A 14,230-nucleotide genomic window follows, 5' to 3' on the forward strand; every position below is an offset into this window, starting at 1 on the left:
CTGCCTCTCCTTTGAGTGTTCCCACTCCATCATAAATATATCAAGTCTCTTCTTTCTTACAAAATCATCCCATCTACCCATCTCCTCATCCAGCCCCACTCTGGCCTCTTTGCACGTGTGCTCTTGGCCAGTCTCTTCTTTCTTAACAAAATCATCCCATCTACCCATCTCCTCATCCAGCCCCACTCTGGCCTCTTTGCATGTGTGCTCTTGGCCAGAAAGTCAACATTGTGTCATTTCCTTTTCTTCCGGTAGCAGTCGGGCCTCTGTTCTAATCCTTTTAATCTGCTCTAGGAAAAGTTGTCAGTGATCCCTTCCTGCTCCTTCCTGGCTGGGGACTGTGCCTCCTAGGTTTCCATCTTGAGCCTTCCTGGGCTCTCCTGCCACCTATCTGGTGGTTGCCTACCTTCCTTGCTCCCCCACCCCTTCTGTTTTAAATGTCTCCAATTTGTTGGTGTCCCCCAACTCCGAATCTCCATCCTTGACCTGGGATTGCAGCCAGGACTCCTCCAGCTCAGAGTGCTTGAAGGAAGCTACGCCCGGGAGCCCCCAAGACACTTCCCTGTTTTTACACCCAGAGCGCTATCCTTCAGCAAGCCCTGCTAGCTTCGTTTCCTTAAAACCACTCCCTTTCTTCTCTTTCCCACGACCACTCACGCGTCCTTTCTGCTCCCTTGTTCCCATATCCTGTGCCAGCTCATTCTTGGCCCTTGTGGTACAGTTTCTCTCGCTGACCTGCAAGCTCATACTTAACTTTTGCTGAGATTGGTCCCTGTGCAGATGTGGCCCAGCCAGATATTTCTGAGAAACACCTATTCCAGATGTGCTGCCATCCCAGTGAACTCTCACCTGGGTGTCTCCTGATTTTGTCTTTGTCTTTTTTTTTTTGAGACAGAGTGTCGCCCTTTTGCCCAGGCTGGAGTGAAGTGGTGCAATCTTGCTCACTGCAGCCTCCCTCCACCTCCCCGGTTCAAGCGATTCTCCTGCCTCAGACTCCCAAGTAGCTGGTATTACAGGCGTGTGCCAACACACTTGGCTAATTTTTGTATTTTTAGTAGCGATGGCATTTCGCCATGTTGGCCAGGCTGGTCTCAAACTCCTGACCTCAGGTGATCCACTTGCCTCAGCCTCCCAAAGTACTGGGATTACAAGTGTGAGCGCCTGGCCGATTTTGTCTTTTTCTTCTCTCATCCCATTTCTCTCCCCTTTTCCTTCTGTAACACGGCGAGGGGTTAAAACATTATGGTTATATAATTGTGTAGGTTTCTGTGACTCCTATTCTTTCATTTGTTTCATTTACATTATTTAAAAATACATCTTGGGGGAAGAAACTAACTGAAGATTTTATATGTGGTTTGTGGTTTCTCTCTGTTTCTCCCCCAGATCACCCAACGATAAGAGGGTAAAAAAGATTTCCCAGTTTTCAATGCAGAAAGAACAGGAATAGAGTAAACACAAATCCAAACTTATATAGAAAGGCCTGAAGACGGTAGGTGGGAAGGCCAGTGTGTTGCAACCCAGGAATTTCTGGAGCCTGTTCCTGATCAGGGGCTCCTGATCTTTGGCCAAGGGCAGTGGTATTTCAGCTAAGTTGTAACTAGCTCCTAGGAAGACAATGGACTGATTTTGAAGGTAACTATTTGTGAAAGCCAAATACATTAAACATTTTTTACCTTTTGAAAAATTTTCATAGTATAAAAGGATTAACAAAAGTGTGTGTGAGTGTCTTTTCTTTTTTCTTTTTTTTTTTTTTTGAGCCATAGTCTTGCCCTGTCACCCAGGCTGGAGTGCAGTAGCACAATCTCGGCTCACTGCAACTTCCGCCTCCCGGGTTCAAGCAATTCCCTGCCTCAACCTCCCCAGTAGTTGAGATTACAGGCACCCACCACCACGCCCAGCTAATTTTTGTATTTTTAGTAGAGATGGGGTTTCACCATCTTGGCCAGGCTGGTCTGGAACTCCTGACCTTGTGATCTACCCGCCTCTGCCACCCAAATTGCTGGGATTACGGGTGTGAGCCACTGTGCCCAGCTCAAGTGGTTTTTGTTTTGTTTTGTTTAAATAAAAGAACATTTATATTCCACCTTGGTCCACAAAGAATTTGAACTAGTTTACAAAATACTTCCCTAAAAGAAGGATATATAAATAGCTGTTAGAATTGGGTCAAAGGAACATGGGTGGGAAAGCCTGGAGCCGGGGGTGAGGATGGCAAGGGATACACTGGAAATCATGCTGAGGTTTTGTGGACGCCTTGATTTGGGTGAAGGGCAGGCCTGGGTGCTGAGGCACAGCCACAGTTCCCTTGACTTTCCGCAGGTAGACACCACGGCATGGAGCATGGTGTTCTGGGCAGCTTGATGCCAGAGACAGAGTAGCAATTTTTGTTCCATCTTTTGTTAAGTTGTGTGTTGTAAGCGAGAGGTCTAACGTCAGAGCTGAGGTTGATAAAAGCTCAGGACAGCGGAAGCGGCAGGTCCCAAGGCCATGGTCCTGCCTACATGGGTAGACTGAGCCTGAGGGGAGAGTAATATATTTCTCATTTCTTTGTGTTGGAGGCATTCAATATCATCTTTTCTTTTCTTTCTTTCTTTTCCTTTCTCTCTCCTTCCTTCCTGTCTCCTCCTCCCCTCCCCTCCCCTTCTTCAGGAGCTTGCTCTATCACCCAGGCTGGAGTGCAGTGGCACAATCACAGCTCACTGCAGCCTCAAACCCCTGGGTTCAAGCGATCCTCCCGCCTCAGCCTTCCGAGTAGCTAGAACCACAGTTGTGCTCCATCATGTCCAGCTAATTTAAAAATTTTTTTGTAGAGATGGAGTGTGGTCATGTTGCCCAGGCTTCAGTATCCTCCTTCCAGCTATTTGAAGCTCTCTGTGGTAACTGCAGTCTTCCTGAAGTGAGGTGGAACACAGGAGCGTATTCCCTCTGTCTAACTGTAACTTTTTTTTCTTTGACACGTCTCTCCCTCTCCCCCATCCCCCTACTCTTCTGTGTGACTTTATTATTATTGTTTTTATTTTTTGAGACAGAGTCTTGCTCTGTTGCCCAGGCTGGAGTGCAGGGGCATGATCTTGGCTCACTGCAACCTCTGCCTCCCAGGTTAAAGCAATTCTTGTGCCTCATCTTCCTGAGTAGCTAAGATTATAGATGCATACCACCATGCTCGGCTAATTTCTGTATTTTTAGTAGAGAAGAGGTTTCGCCATGTTGACTGGGCTGGTCTTGAACTCCTGGCCTCAAAGTGATCTGCCCACCTCATCCTCCCAATGTGCTGGGATTACAGCTTTGAGCCACTGCACCCAGCTCTGTGTGACTTAAAAACACAAAACTTTTCATAAATTGGGATGCTTAACCTTTCCATTTTCCTGGCAGCCTGAGGTGTTTGGGAGCTTTAGTCATGCCACCCCCCTGGCTGGAGTTGAGTGTCGCTGTGTGGTGTGTCTTCGTTGTGCCACAGTCCTCCTGCGGCACGGTTAGATGGAGACCCTGGTGTCATGGGGTCCTGCTGGGCAGTGTGTGTGTGGCCTGTCAGTTCCGTGGTGAGGGCCGGAGTTTGTGTTCACCAGGCCAGAGTTGTGGTCTCTGGAGAAACTAACTCACCTGGGGCTGCCATCGCCTCTAACTGTGAGACCCATGATGAAAATGAGGGTCTTTCGGCCTCTCCTCCTGCGTGCCCCTTCGCCTTACCTTTGGGCTACTCTCTATGCCCTTGGTTGTCAGGGACTGGGTGAGGGCTGGTCAAGAGGGTGACACGACTAGTCCTGTTCCTCCCTGGAGGAGGAAAGTCTGGGATCTGGAGCCAGGCTTCCCAGCCTCAGGTCACCATCTGAGTAACCTGGGCAAGGGACATACACTTCCTGTAAGTCAGGTTACTCAAAACAAAAAATTATACTAGTGGTCCTAGCACCATGTACATGAGGGGCTTAGGGCAGTGCCCGGCACATAGTATGTGCTCAATAAAAGTTTGCTATTGTTACTAAATGCACATCCTACTGGCAGATCAGGGCATCACCTTTAGGTGTTAACCACAACTTTATTTTTTATTTTTCTGAGACAGGGTTCACTCTGTCGCCCAGGCTAGAGTACAGTGGCATGATCTTGGTTCATTGCAACCTCCACCTCCTGGGTTCAAGCAATTCTCCTGATGAAGCCTCCCAAGTAACTGGGATTACAGGCACCTGCCACCAGGCCTGGCAAATTTTGTATTTTTAGTAGAGATGAGGTTTCACCACGTTGGACAGGCTGGTCTCAAACTCCTGACCTCAAGTGATCTACCTGCCTTGGCCTCCCAAAGTGCTGAGATTACAAGCATGAGCCACCACACCTGCCCAGCCCACAATTTAACTTTAAATATAGAAATTATAATATGCTGTACTGTTTAAGAAAAACTAGTTTTCACATTTCCCCAGTTGACACAAGGTAGTTATCGTCCTTTAGTTAAAAGGCACTCTTTTTTTTTTTTTTTTAAGACAGAGTCTTGCTCTGTCCCCCAGGCTGGAGTACAGTGGTGTGATCTCAGCTCACTGCAACCTCCACCTCCTGGGTTCAAGTGATTTCTTCCTCAGCCTCCTGAGTAGCTGGGACTACAGGCGACCACCACCATGCCTGGCTGATTTTTTTTTTTTTTTTGTATTTTTATTAGAGATGGGATTTCACCGTATTGGCCAGGCTGGTCTCGAACTCTTGACTTTGTGATCCACCCACCTTGGCCTCCGAAAGTGCTGAGATTACAGGTCTGAGCCACTGCACCCGGCAAAAGGCACATTTTTTTCAATAATCAGCATAGCTGTAGACACCCATTTGATCTAAAATATAGAGCCTTAAGCATACATCTGTGAGTTGCCCTTTAGAGACAAGCTTGTTGAGGTTCCTCCATAAGAAGGGAGCTGTCTGATGTGACCCTGAACTGGTGTCATCCCCTTAATGTCTGCCACACCAGGTCTGTGGTTCTCTTGCAGGTGGTGAACATTACTGGGATTGCAGTTGGCACTGGCTTAGCCTCAGCTTGTGACACCCTCATGTCTCACGTGAGGACCACCCTCCCCCACATAACTATTTTTTGGCAGTTACCTTTGCTAATTGAAACTGTCTAGGGAACCATCCACCCTGTGGGTTTTGTTGCTTTTTATTTGTCAAATACAGACGGTCTCCGACTTAGGTTTTTCAGCTCTGCGATGATACAACAGTGACACGAGTTCAGTAGCTGCACTTCCAGCCCCCACCCAACCATTCTGCTTTCCATGTTTAGTACCATCCAGTAGATTCCATGAGATAGTCAACACTGTATGACAAAACAGGCTTTATCTGAGATGGTTTTACTAGCTACTGGAAGGCGGTGGGGGTTGGCGCTGGGGTGGGAGGATATCTGGAAGCCAGGAGTTCAAGGCTGCAGTGAGCCGAGGCTGCACCACTGCACTCCAGCCTGGGTGGCACAGCAAGACTCTGTCAAAAAACAAAACAAAACAACAAACCAGTAAACAAAAACCAAAGTTGGGTGCAGTGGCTCACATTTGTAATCCCAGCAACTCAGAAGGCTCATCAGGCAGGAGGATAGCTTGAGGCCAGGAGTTCAAGACCAGCCTGGGCAACATAGTGAGACCCTCCACCTCTGAAAAAATTAAATATTAATAAAAATAAAATAAAAAGGAACTCTAGTACCTTCAGTCTTTGATTCTTCATCCCTCATTTCAACCCCTTGTCTTCTGGCAATAGAATTTCCTTCTTCTTTTACTTTTGGGATGAGCCACCTGGGATTCTGCTTGGATTGAATTAACGCCTTCCAGGCTCAAGCCATTCTCCCACCTCAGCCTCCCCAGTAGCTGGGACCACTTATGTGAGCTCATGAGAGCAGAGAGATAGCAACAGGAGCTAAGAAACTCTAATCTGTGAAAAAATATTAAATATGAAATCATGATAGCTATTAGCAATCCCAGACCCAGCCCGGAGAGCCATGGGTCATCACTTTTTACAACAAGCTCTAAAATCTTCCACTTATACCATAACCAAGGCACATCAAAACAACCCAAGGCTCCTCACACCTCCACTTTTTAGTCTGGGCCTGAGTTAGTTGGACATTGAATAGTCAATTTTGGGGGCTGGTGGAAATAACTTACCATGAGTAACTGCCCTAAAATATACTACCAGCCACATGACCCATGCCTGGCATTCAATAGTGCCAGTGGCATTCTTTAGGGTTGATCACAGCTCTAAGTGGTTCTCCTTTAAAGAGCAAAGTCTCCTGGGAAAGGTGGCCATTAAGCAGAACATCTGGGGCCGATCTTGCTTTTGACCTGATGAGAGGGGCCAAGGGGCTTTGTAGGGCAGCATAGGCTGTGACCGTGAACCTTACTGTTTTTAAAATTGTTCTTAAGAGGCCAGGTGCATTGGCTCACACCGGTAGTCCCAGGACTTTGAGGAGCAGAGGCAGAAGGACTGTCTGAGTCTGGAAGTTCAAGATTAGACTAAGCAACTCAGGGAGACCTCATCTGTACAAGAAATTTAAAAGAAAATTAATCAGGCATGGTGGCACATGCCTATGGTCCCAGTTACTCGGGAGGCTGAGGTGGGAGAATCACCTGAGCCCAGGAGGTTGAGGTTTGCAGTGAGCCGAGCTCACACCACTGTACACCAGCTTGGACGACAAAATGAGACTGTCTCAAAAAAAAAAAAAAAAAAATTTGTCCTCAAGTCTTTGTGGATCCCTGGCTAGGTTTGTGCCCTAGACAGACTTCTCTGAGGTTATTTTAGGTGGTATGATTCTTTCCAGCTTTAAATAACCTCTAGAGAAATTTCACTAACCTGTCTTGGTGTTGACCCTGTATAACCCCTTTCTTCTGGAGGTCCCTTTGGGTGGCAGTAGATATGGGATTTGGTGTCTGACAGATCTGGGGACAGATCCCAGCTCCAAATGGCAGTCTCTTTACAGCTGACAGGGCATATACTTGGCGCTATGTGCTGATCTTTAGGAAGTCAGTCTGTCACATGGAGATAATAAAGGAACGGCCTAAAATGCTCTTATTCATATTCCTGAGTCATCCCTGAGGGCCAGGCTTGGTGTTAGGCATGGGGCGGGGGAAGGGAGCAGGGCTGTGTGCAGGAGGATGCGATTCTTGCCTTGTCAGGATCCCTGACCTGATGGTGTCCCGGGGTGGATTCTTCATAGTGACAGACAACTGTAAGAGCAGACTCAGGCTATGCAACCCCCAAAGCAGGGCTCCTCACGCACCGGGATAGATAGAACCATTGACCCCAATTCCTCAGCCCTCCCTGCACCCACCGCTTGCATGGTTTTGTGGTGGGTGGAGGGTACTTTCTGCCCCCTGGCTTGGGGCTTGCCCACGTGGCTTGCTTTGGCCCAGAAATGAAGTAGAAACGAAAGCCTGACAGTTCCGAGCCCGCGGCCTGAAGATGCTTCAGGTGGCTCCGCGGGCCCCGTGCGCTTCCCCCTTCACCCAGAAGCCCTTCTCTGGTGCAGCCGCTGCTTCCTCAGCCTGGGCCCAGAAGGAACGGCTCCTGGCCGATCCGCAGGCCTGCAGGGAGCCGCAGAGCCGGCCCAGCGTTCAAGCCGAAGAACAAGCCTGCGAGAACCTTATTCCAGCCGCCGTTCTGGACTGTGGATTAGGACGCGTTGCTGTGACAGAAGCTCACCCGTGCATGCACCCACTCCTTCATTAGGCTGTAGGGCCAGCGGCTGCGACAGGGACCTGATACAACAGTGCGTTAAATAAGGAGCTTATTGAGCTCTCCTGCCGTAAGGCGGTGAAGTCCAGGGCTACGATGGGGGCTCCGGCCCATCCGCGTGGAACCTCACCCTGCTTCGCAGGTTGCGGTTTTAGGAGCCTTCAGCCTGGCGAGCCCAAAACGGTCCATAGGGCGGCGTCAGACCCTCTTCCCAACGCCACCTCTAAAGCCTTGGCTCCAACCAGTTCCACTTGTGCTTCAGGCTCGGGATTTTCACTCTTCTCAAATGGGGGTGCCCCCTCCCCTGATCTTCTGAGTCTCAACAGCATCTCTTTCCTCCAGGACCTCAGAGCCAGAGCTAGGCGAGAGGTCCTGACCTCCAGGGTCGGGGTGGCGTCCCTGTGAAGATGCGGTCCTTCCTCCCATCCCCAGGCGCCCGGCCTCTTCCACCCTCAGCCCCCTGCTCACTTCCAGCTGAAGACGCCAGCGCACCTCTGCTCCCTTCCCGCTCTCTCTGCAGTACCGTAGAGTGAGCATACAAGGGCTTAATAGAGGCTTTGCTGGGCTCGGGGCTCCTATCTGTAATCCCAGTATTTTGGGAGACCAAAGTGGGAGGATCACTTGAGGCCGGGAGTTCAAAACCAGCCTGGGGAAAAAAGTGAGGCCCATCTTTAAAAAAGAGGTCCCCTTTTCTGGGAGATTGATATAGGAAAATGGGCATGTGAGTTAGAAGGGAGGCATTGAGGATCAGCCATTTAAAGCAGCCTCCAAGGATATTCACGGCTAGAGATCCACAGGTGTATTTTCAGAAACTGAATTTCCTGGTGGGGTACAGTGGCTCATGCCTGTAATCCCAGCACTTTGAGAGGCCAAGGTGGGTGGATCACTTGAGGTGAGGAGTTCAAGACCAGCCTGGCCAACATGGTGAAACTGTTTTTACAAAAAAAATATATAAAAATTATTTGGGTGTGGTGATGGGTGCCTGTAATCCTAACTATTCAAGAGGCTAAGGCAGGAGAATCACTTGAACCTGGGAGGCAGAGGTTGCAGTGAGCCAAGATCACGCTACTGCACTCCAGGCTGGGCGACAGAGTGAGACTGTCTCCAAACACACACACACCCCAAAACAGGCTGGGTGGGTGGATCACCTGAGGTCAGGAGTTCCAGACCAGCCTGAGCAACATGGTGAAACCCCATTTCTACTAAAAATACAAAAATTAGCTGGGGTGGTGGTGCATGCCTCTAATCCCAGACTAGGGAGGCTGAGGCAGGAGAATTGCTTGAACCCAGGAGGCAGAGGATGCAGTGAGCCAAGATCGTGCCATTACACTCCAGACTGGGCAATAAGAGTGAAACTCCATCTCAAGAAAAAAAAAAAAAAAAAACCTAAATTTCCCTGTAGACACCTTTACTCTGGCAGCCTTTTTCAATGATGCCTGTTTTCTTTAAGTATACTATATGGCCTGCAGACCACTCAGCTTTCATTCCAGTGAGAACATTCCAGAACAAACTTTCGGTCAATCCTAAGTGCTTCTTCAATCAACTCAGAGGCTGGTTGTGTGTCAACTGCTGCCCAGCTAGAATGACACCTCTCCAGGCCTCTGACTTAACTAGGTCTTCACCATGTGACTCCACCGTGGACTCCCACCTTATTCTTTTGCAAAGCCTCGGACACCCAAACAAAAAGTGGGTAAAGGGCCAGGAGGGGGGGTGCACCCCAACTCCACAAGGACCCTTCCAGACCTCACCCTGTGTTATTCTTCATCTGGCTGTTCATTTGTATCCTTTAATGTATTCTTGGTAATATATCAGTAATAGTAGATAAACTGTTTTCCTGGGTTCTGTGAGCTGCTCTAGCAAATGGTCAAACCTAAGGAGGGAGTTGTGGGGACCTCCAATTTAAAGCCAGTTGGTCAGATGCATAGGTGATGCCTGGCCTTGCAACTGGGATCTGATGTGGGGGTGGTCCTGTGTGACTGAGCCCTTAACCTGTGGAGGTTGATGCTCACTCTGCTTAGGGGTTCTCTGCCTTTGTAGTGTCCCGTCTAGAAGGCCTCTCCTTCCTCTTGTCAGCTCAGAAAACTTGTCTTCCACTTCCCTTCTTCTAAGCTGACCCTTACATCTACTCCTTTTCAGCTGACCAAGAGCAGAACCACACCTGGCTCCACTGCCACTATGCCGTCCCATGCTGTCTACTCAGGATGTATTCAGATGTCCATTCCTTCCCCCAGTCTAGGAGCCCTTTGAGAGGAATGCTGTCCTAGTCAACTCTTTCCCAGCACCAGGCACAGCATCTGGCACATTCTGTCTTTCTCAAGGACTCTTCCCAGGCGGCCTGACCTTCCCTCCTCTGAACTGCTGCATTTCTTGTCTGCATCGTGTTTACCCTAATCAGACATCACCTTATTTCGTTATTTTTCCAAATGCTTTATTTCTCTGGCAGGTTTAATTGGAATCAGAATTTTTATTCATTTGGTAGCTGTTGGCCTTGCGTCCACCTCTCTCTGGCACTCAGGTCTCACTTAAGAGCTGGCCCTCTGAGCCGTGGTTTGCCGTCAGTGAGATGGAGACAGGGGCAGTCCTAGGCAGTCATGTTTTGTTCCACCTGACCCTGGGCGCCCCTCCCTCTCCCAGGCGACAGGCAGAAACTCTGGGCTCAGCCAAAACTGCTCAGTTGAGGACAAACTGGGCAAAGTAGAATATTACTCTTGGGAGTTTTTAGAAATATGGTGGGGTAGCATTTGGGAATAATAAGATTTGTAGCTGGGTATGGTGGTGCATGCCTGTAGCCCCCAGCTACTCTGGAGACTGAAGGAGGAGGATCTTTTGAGCCCAAGAGCTTGAGGCTACAGTGAGCTATGAATGTACCACTGCACTCCAGCCTGGGTGACAAATCAAGACCCTGTCTCCAAAAAACATGTACACATTTGAGATACATAAAATATATTTAAAAATTAAGCATAAAAATTATATAAATATGCCAAAATAGGAACCTGGAGATGCTTGAAATCCAGACTTTGGGAGCCTAGCAGTGCAAGGATCTCTAGTCTTGGCTTTTTCTTTGAGCTGGAGTCTTGCTCTGTCCCATGCTGGTGTGCAGTGGTGTGATCTCGGCTCACTGCAACCTCTGCCTCCTGGGTTCAAGCAATTCTCCCTGCCTGAGCCTCCCGAGTAGCTGGGATTACAGGCACGCATCACCACCCCAGCTAATTTTATTTTTTAGTAGAGACGGGGTTTCGCCATGTTGGCCAGGCTGGTCTTGAATTCCGGACGTCAGGTGGTCCACCCACCTCAGCCTCCCAAAGTGCTGGGATTACAGATGAGAGCCACCATGCCCAGCCTAGTCTTGGCTTCTTGTCAGCTCCCTGCTTATGTCTAACACTCACCCCATTACAGAGCTGGTGTGGGTGTCTGTCCTGGTGACTTAAGAGTGTAACTGAAGTGCTTAGCACTGTACCTGGATCACAGCTGGTGCCCAATAAACAGCAGCTGTCATCATCCTCACCATCGCCATATTATTGTTACTGACTCTTTGCTGGCAACCATAGCTCATCCCCCTCTATCTCCCATGCCCTACAGCAGGGCAGTGGAATGGTTAAGAGGCTTTGAAGTCCAACAGGCCTGGTGTAAAACGCTAACTTGTCGTTTTGGATGTGTGGCCTTGGACACTTGGGCAGGTCACCTATGTTCCTCGAGCCCTGTTTCCTTATGTCAGATGATGATTTAAAAAACTATGCTTCCATGGATTGCTGGGCTAAATAATGTAAGACTGTAAAATTCCTAACCCAGGGTTTGGCATCAAGTAAGCAAATTGTAAATGGTAGCTGCTGCTCTGCCTATACTTATAACTATTTAGTCTTGTGCTTTCCACTCAAATATTTGTTTGCTCACTGAAGTCATTACACAGAAAGACACTTTTCAGTCTCAGTAAGGAACTTGGGGAGGTAACTGGGGCTGGCAGCAAGAGAACAGGTGTCTTTTCTTTTTTTTGAGACAGAGTCTCACTCTATCATGCAGGCTGGAGTGCCATGGTGCAATCTCAGCTCACTGCAACCTCCACCTCCTGGGTTCAAGTGATTCTCCTGCCTCAGCCTCCAAGTAGCTCGAACTACAGGTGCATACCACCACGCCCAATTAATTTTTTGTATTTTTATTAGAGATGGGGTTTCACTGTGTTAGCCAGGATGGTCTCAACCTCCTGACCTCATGATCCCAAAGTGCTGGGATTACAGGCATGAGCCACCGCACCTGGCCCGAGAACAGGTGTCTTTTGTCCGGCTTCAGCAAACTCATTGGAACTGATGGGCGACTAGCTTTGCTTAGAACCCCCACCAGCACGCACGTGGGGCTGCTTCTCAGTCATACTGCTCCTGGGAGCAGTCATACTGCTGTTCTGCAGTCGGCACCATTCTTTACCTCCTATTACTGAACTGCCAGCATTCACTTGTGTTCTGTTAGGTAGATTACCAATTCTTGTTCATTCAGATTTTCTTTTGCTCACTAATGTGTTTAACGTTCACTAACTTACCAAATGGGACTTATTAGTGACTTTTTCTTTGAAGATGGAGCGGAGGAATCCTTGCGCCTTCTGCAGTATTCTACTGCTGGTATGGAACAGTGCAGCTATGGATGTGCATCAGTGAGGGATCGGGAGAGGCTAGGGGAGTACATGTGAATGGAGACGTAGCCGCACCAGCATGTTTTCTGAAATATAGTCTTGCAGAGGGCAGTTTGGGAAATTACTGCTCTCACACACTGTTTTTGACCCTACCCCTCTAGCATCTCTCTGCTATCCAAGGCTTGGGATTTTTAAAAAGAAAAACAACAACTACAAAACTAAAAAACAATGTGAATTTTCCACCATCTTATAAGGGTGAAAAGCCCCCTCCCACGTCTGGATGAACATGCATGCATGGGTTTGAGGGCTTGGGAAAAAGACGGGGCTTGGCCCCACAGTGCAGGTAGGCCCAGTGATCCTATGAGAGGGGCCGGGAGGTGGGGGAGGTCCCCTGTGGGCAGGAGGTCAAGTATGTTGTATTATATGACTGGTGCTTGATGAACCAAGGGAGAGGGCACCAAGAACAAAAATATTTAATTGTAAAATCTCCACCCCCTGAGGGTATGTTTTCAGGTCTGAGTGACTAATTAGACTGGGAAACAAGGGAGGGCAAGATGGCCCTGTGCTTCCCCTGCCTCTTGCCTCTGGTGGATGCATGGGCCACTGGCTTCACTACTGTTTCTTTCTGATGGCCTTGCAAGTATTTGTCAGAAGGCCTGAGGTGGACTGGGGTCACTACAGCAGGGCCTCACTGTCCTCCCCCTCAGCAGTGGACTCTCCGGTTGGGGTGTTCTCTGATGGAGTTTCTGCTGGGGCTTTGCTGTCCCTGGGATAAGAATAACAATGGCAAGGTTTTAATTCTTGAAAGGAGCAATTAAGCTTCTCATCCCCTCCTCATTTTAGATGGAAACTGTGAGGGCCCATCATTTCCCCCTCCTCATTTTAGATGGGAACTGTGAGGGCCCATCATTTACCCCCCTCCTCATTTCAGATGGGAACTGTGAGGGCCCATCATTTACCCCCTCCTCATTTTAGATGGGAACTGTGAGGGCCCATCATTTCCTCCTCCTCATTTTAGATGGGAACTGTGAGGGCCCATCATTTACCCCTCCTCATTTTAGATGGGAACTGTGAGGGCCCATCATTTACCAAGTGTACCTGTTGAAGATCTCGTCCTCACTGGCAGACTCCTTATCATACAACTTCCGTGCCATGTTTTTTATGCGTGTGGCACGGAGAGTTCTGTACATATCCCTAAGCCAGAGCGGCCGTCTTAAGAAAAAGCTACCCTAGAAGATAGAAAGGGAAATATTAATTTTGCATGTCTTCTGCTTTCTCTGGCCACAGCAATGAATCCTGCTCCAATGTACCTGAGTCATACTTTTCGGTGAGGATGTCCTGTGTGGCAGACATCTGGAAATGCCCCTGGGGAGACAAAGGCACAAGACAGTGAGTGATGCTGCTGTTTCCCATGTCTCTCACATTGTACTTCTCTGGTCTTAATTAGGACTAAATGAGTCCCTCAGTCCAAAATCACAGGGAGCAGAACCACTGCAAACCACATACCTGGGGTCTTGAAAATAATTCCATGCAGGTGGGACTTTTAGAAGCTCTCCCTGTCTGTCCAGAAGGGCCCCACAATATAGCTGGAGGGACTTTGTGTATGGCTCAGCATGGAGCACGGGGAGGATGTTCAGTCCCAAGTGCCCTTGTACAGTGAACAAATGGCACAACCATGCTAGGCAGAAGCATTTTACATCAGTCCCCTTCGGACTTGGTCTCAAGGGCATCATTTGATGGGGGGTGGAGGATGAGGTCGCTTTTTTTTTCTAGATGCTTTATTTGCTTTATTCTATAAGTTGAATCACCTCAAGCAAGTGCCTGAGTGCAACTAGCCAAGTTGTCTATCTCATAGATCTTCATACAGCAGGCTGTCGCTGGTGAGTGAGTGAGCTGTGACATCAGCTTAAAGGACAACATATTCTTTTGAATGTG

General features: G+C 48.6%; 1 protein-coding gene across 50 annotated transcripts in view; it reads right to left on the reverse strand.

Annotated features, from left to right (window-relative positions):
• Positions 1–12,752: 12,752 nt before the first annotated feature.
• LOC100894160 (leucine-rich repeat-containing protein 37A2) overlaps positions 12,753–14,230 on the reverse strand; it is a 75,254-nt gene continuing 73,776 nt past the window's right edge. For 35 of the 50 annotated variants that reach the window (XR_013535475.1, XR_013535473.1, XM_078372702.1 and 32 more), the window contains 3 exons: positions 13,606–13,660; positions 13,385–13,524; positions 12,753–13,061 (listed from right to left, as the gene is read on the reverse strand). Coding sequence is in view for 47 of the 50 variants with exons in the window: in XM_078372702.1 (XP_078228828.1) it covers positions 12,971–13,061; positions 13,385–13,524; positions 13,606–13,660 (286 nt within the window). In the remaining 3 variants the exon portion in view is untranslated. The remainder of the gene's footprint in view (positions 13,062–13,384; positions 13,525–13,605; positions 13,661–14,230) is intronic. The other 15 variants (XR_013535474.1, XM_078372711.1, XM_078372712.1 and 12 more) reach the window with 1 other exon arrangement.

Source organism: Callithrix jacchus, chromosome 5 (assembly GCF_049354715.1).
Source record: "Callithrix jacchus isolate 240 chromosome 5, calJac240_pri, whole genome shotgun sequence".
Lineage (NCBI taxonomy): Eukaryota > Metazoa > Chordata > Mammalia > Primates > Cebidae > Callithrix > Callithrix jacchus.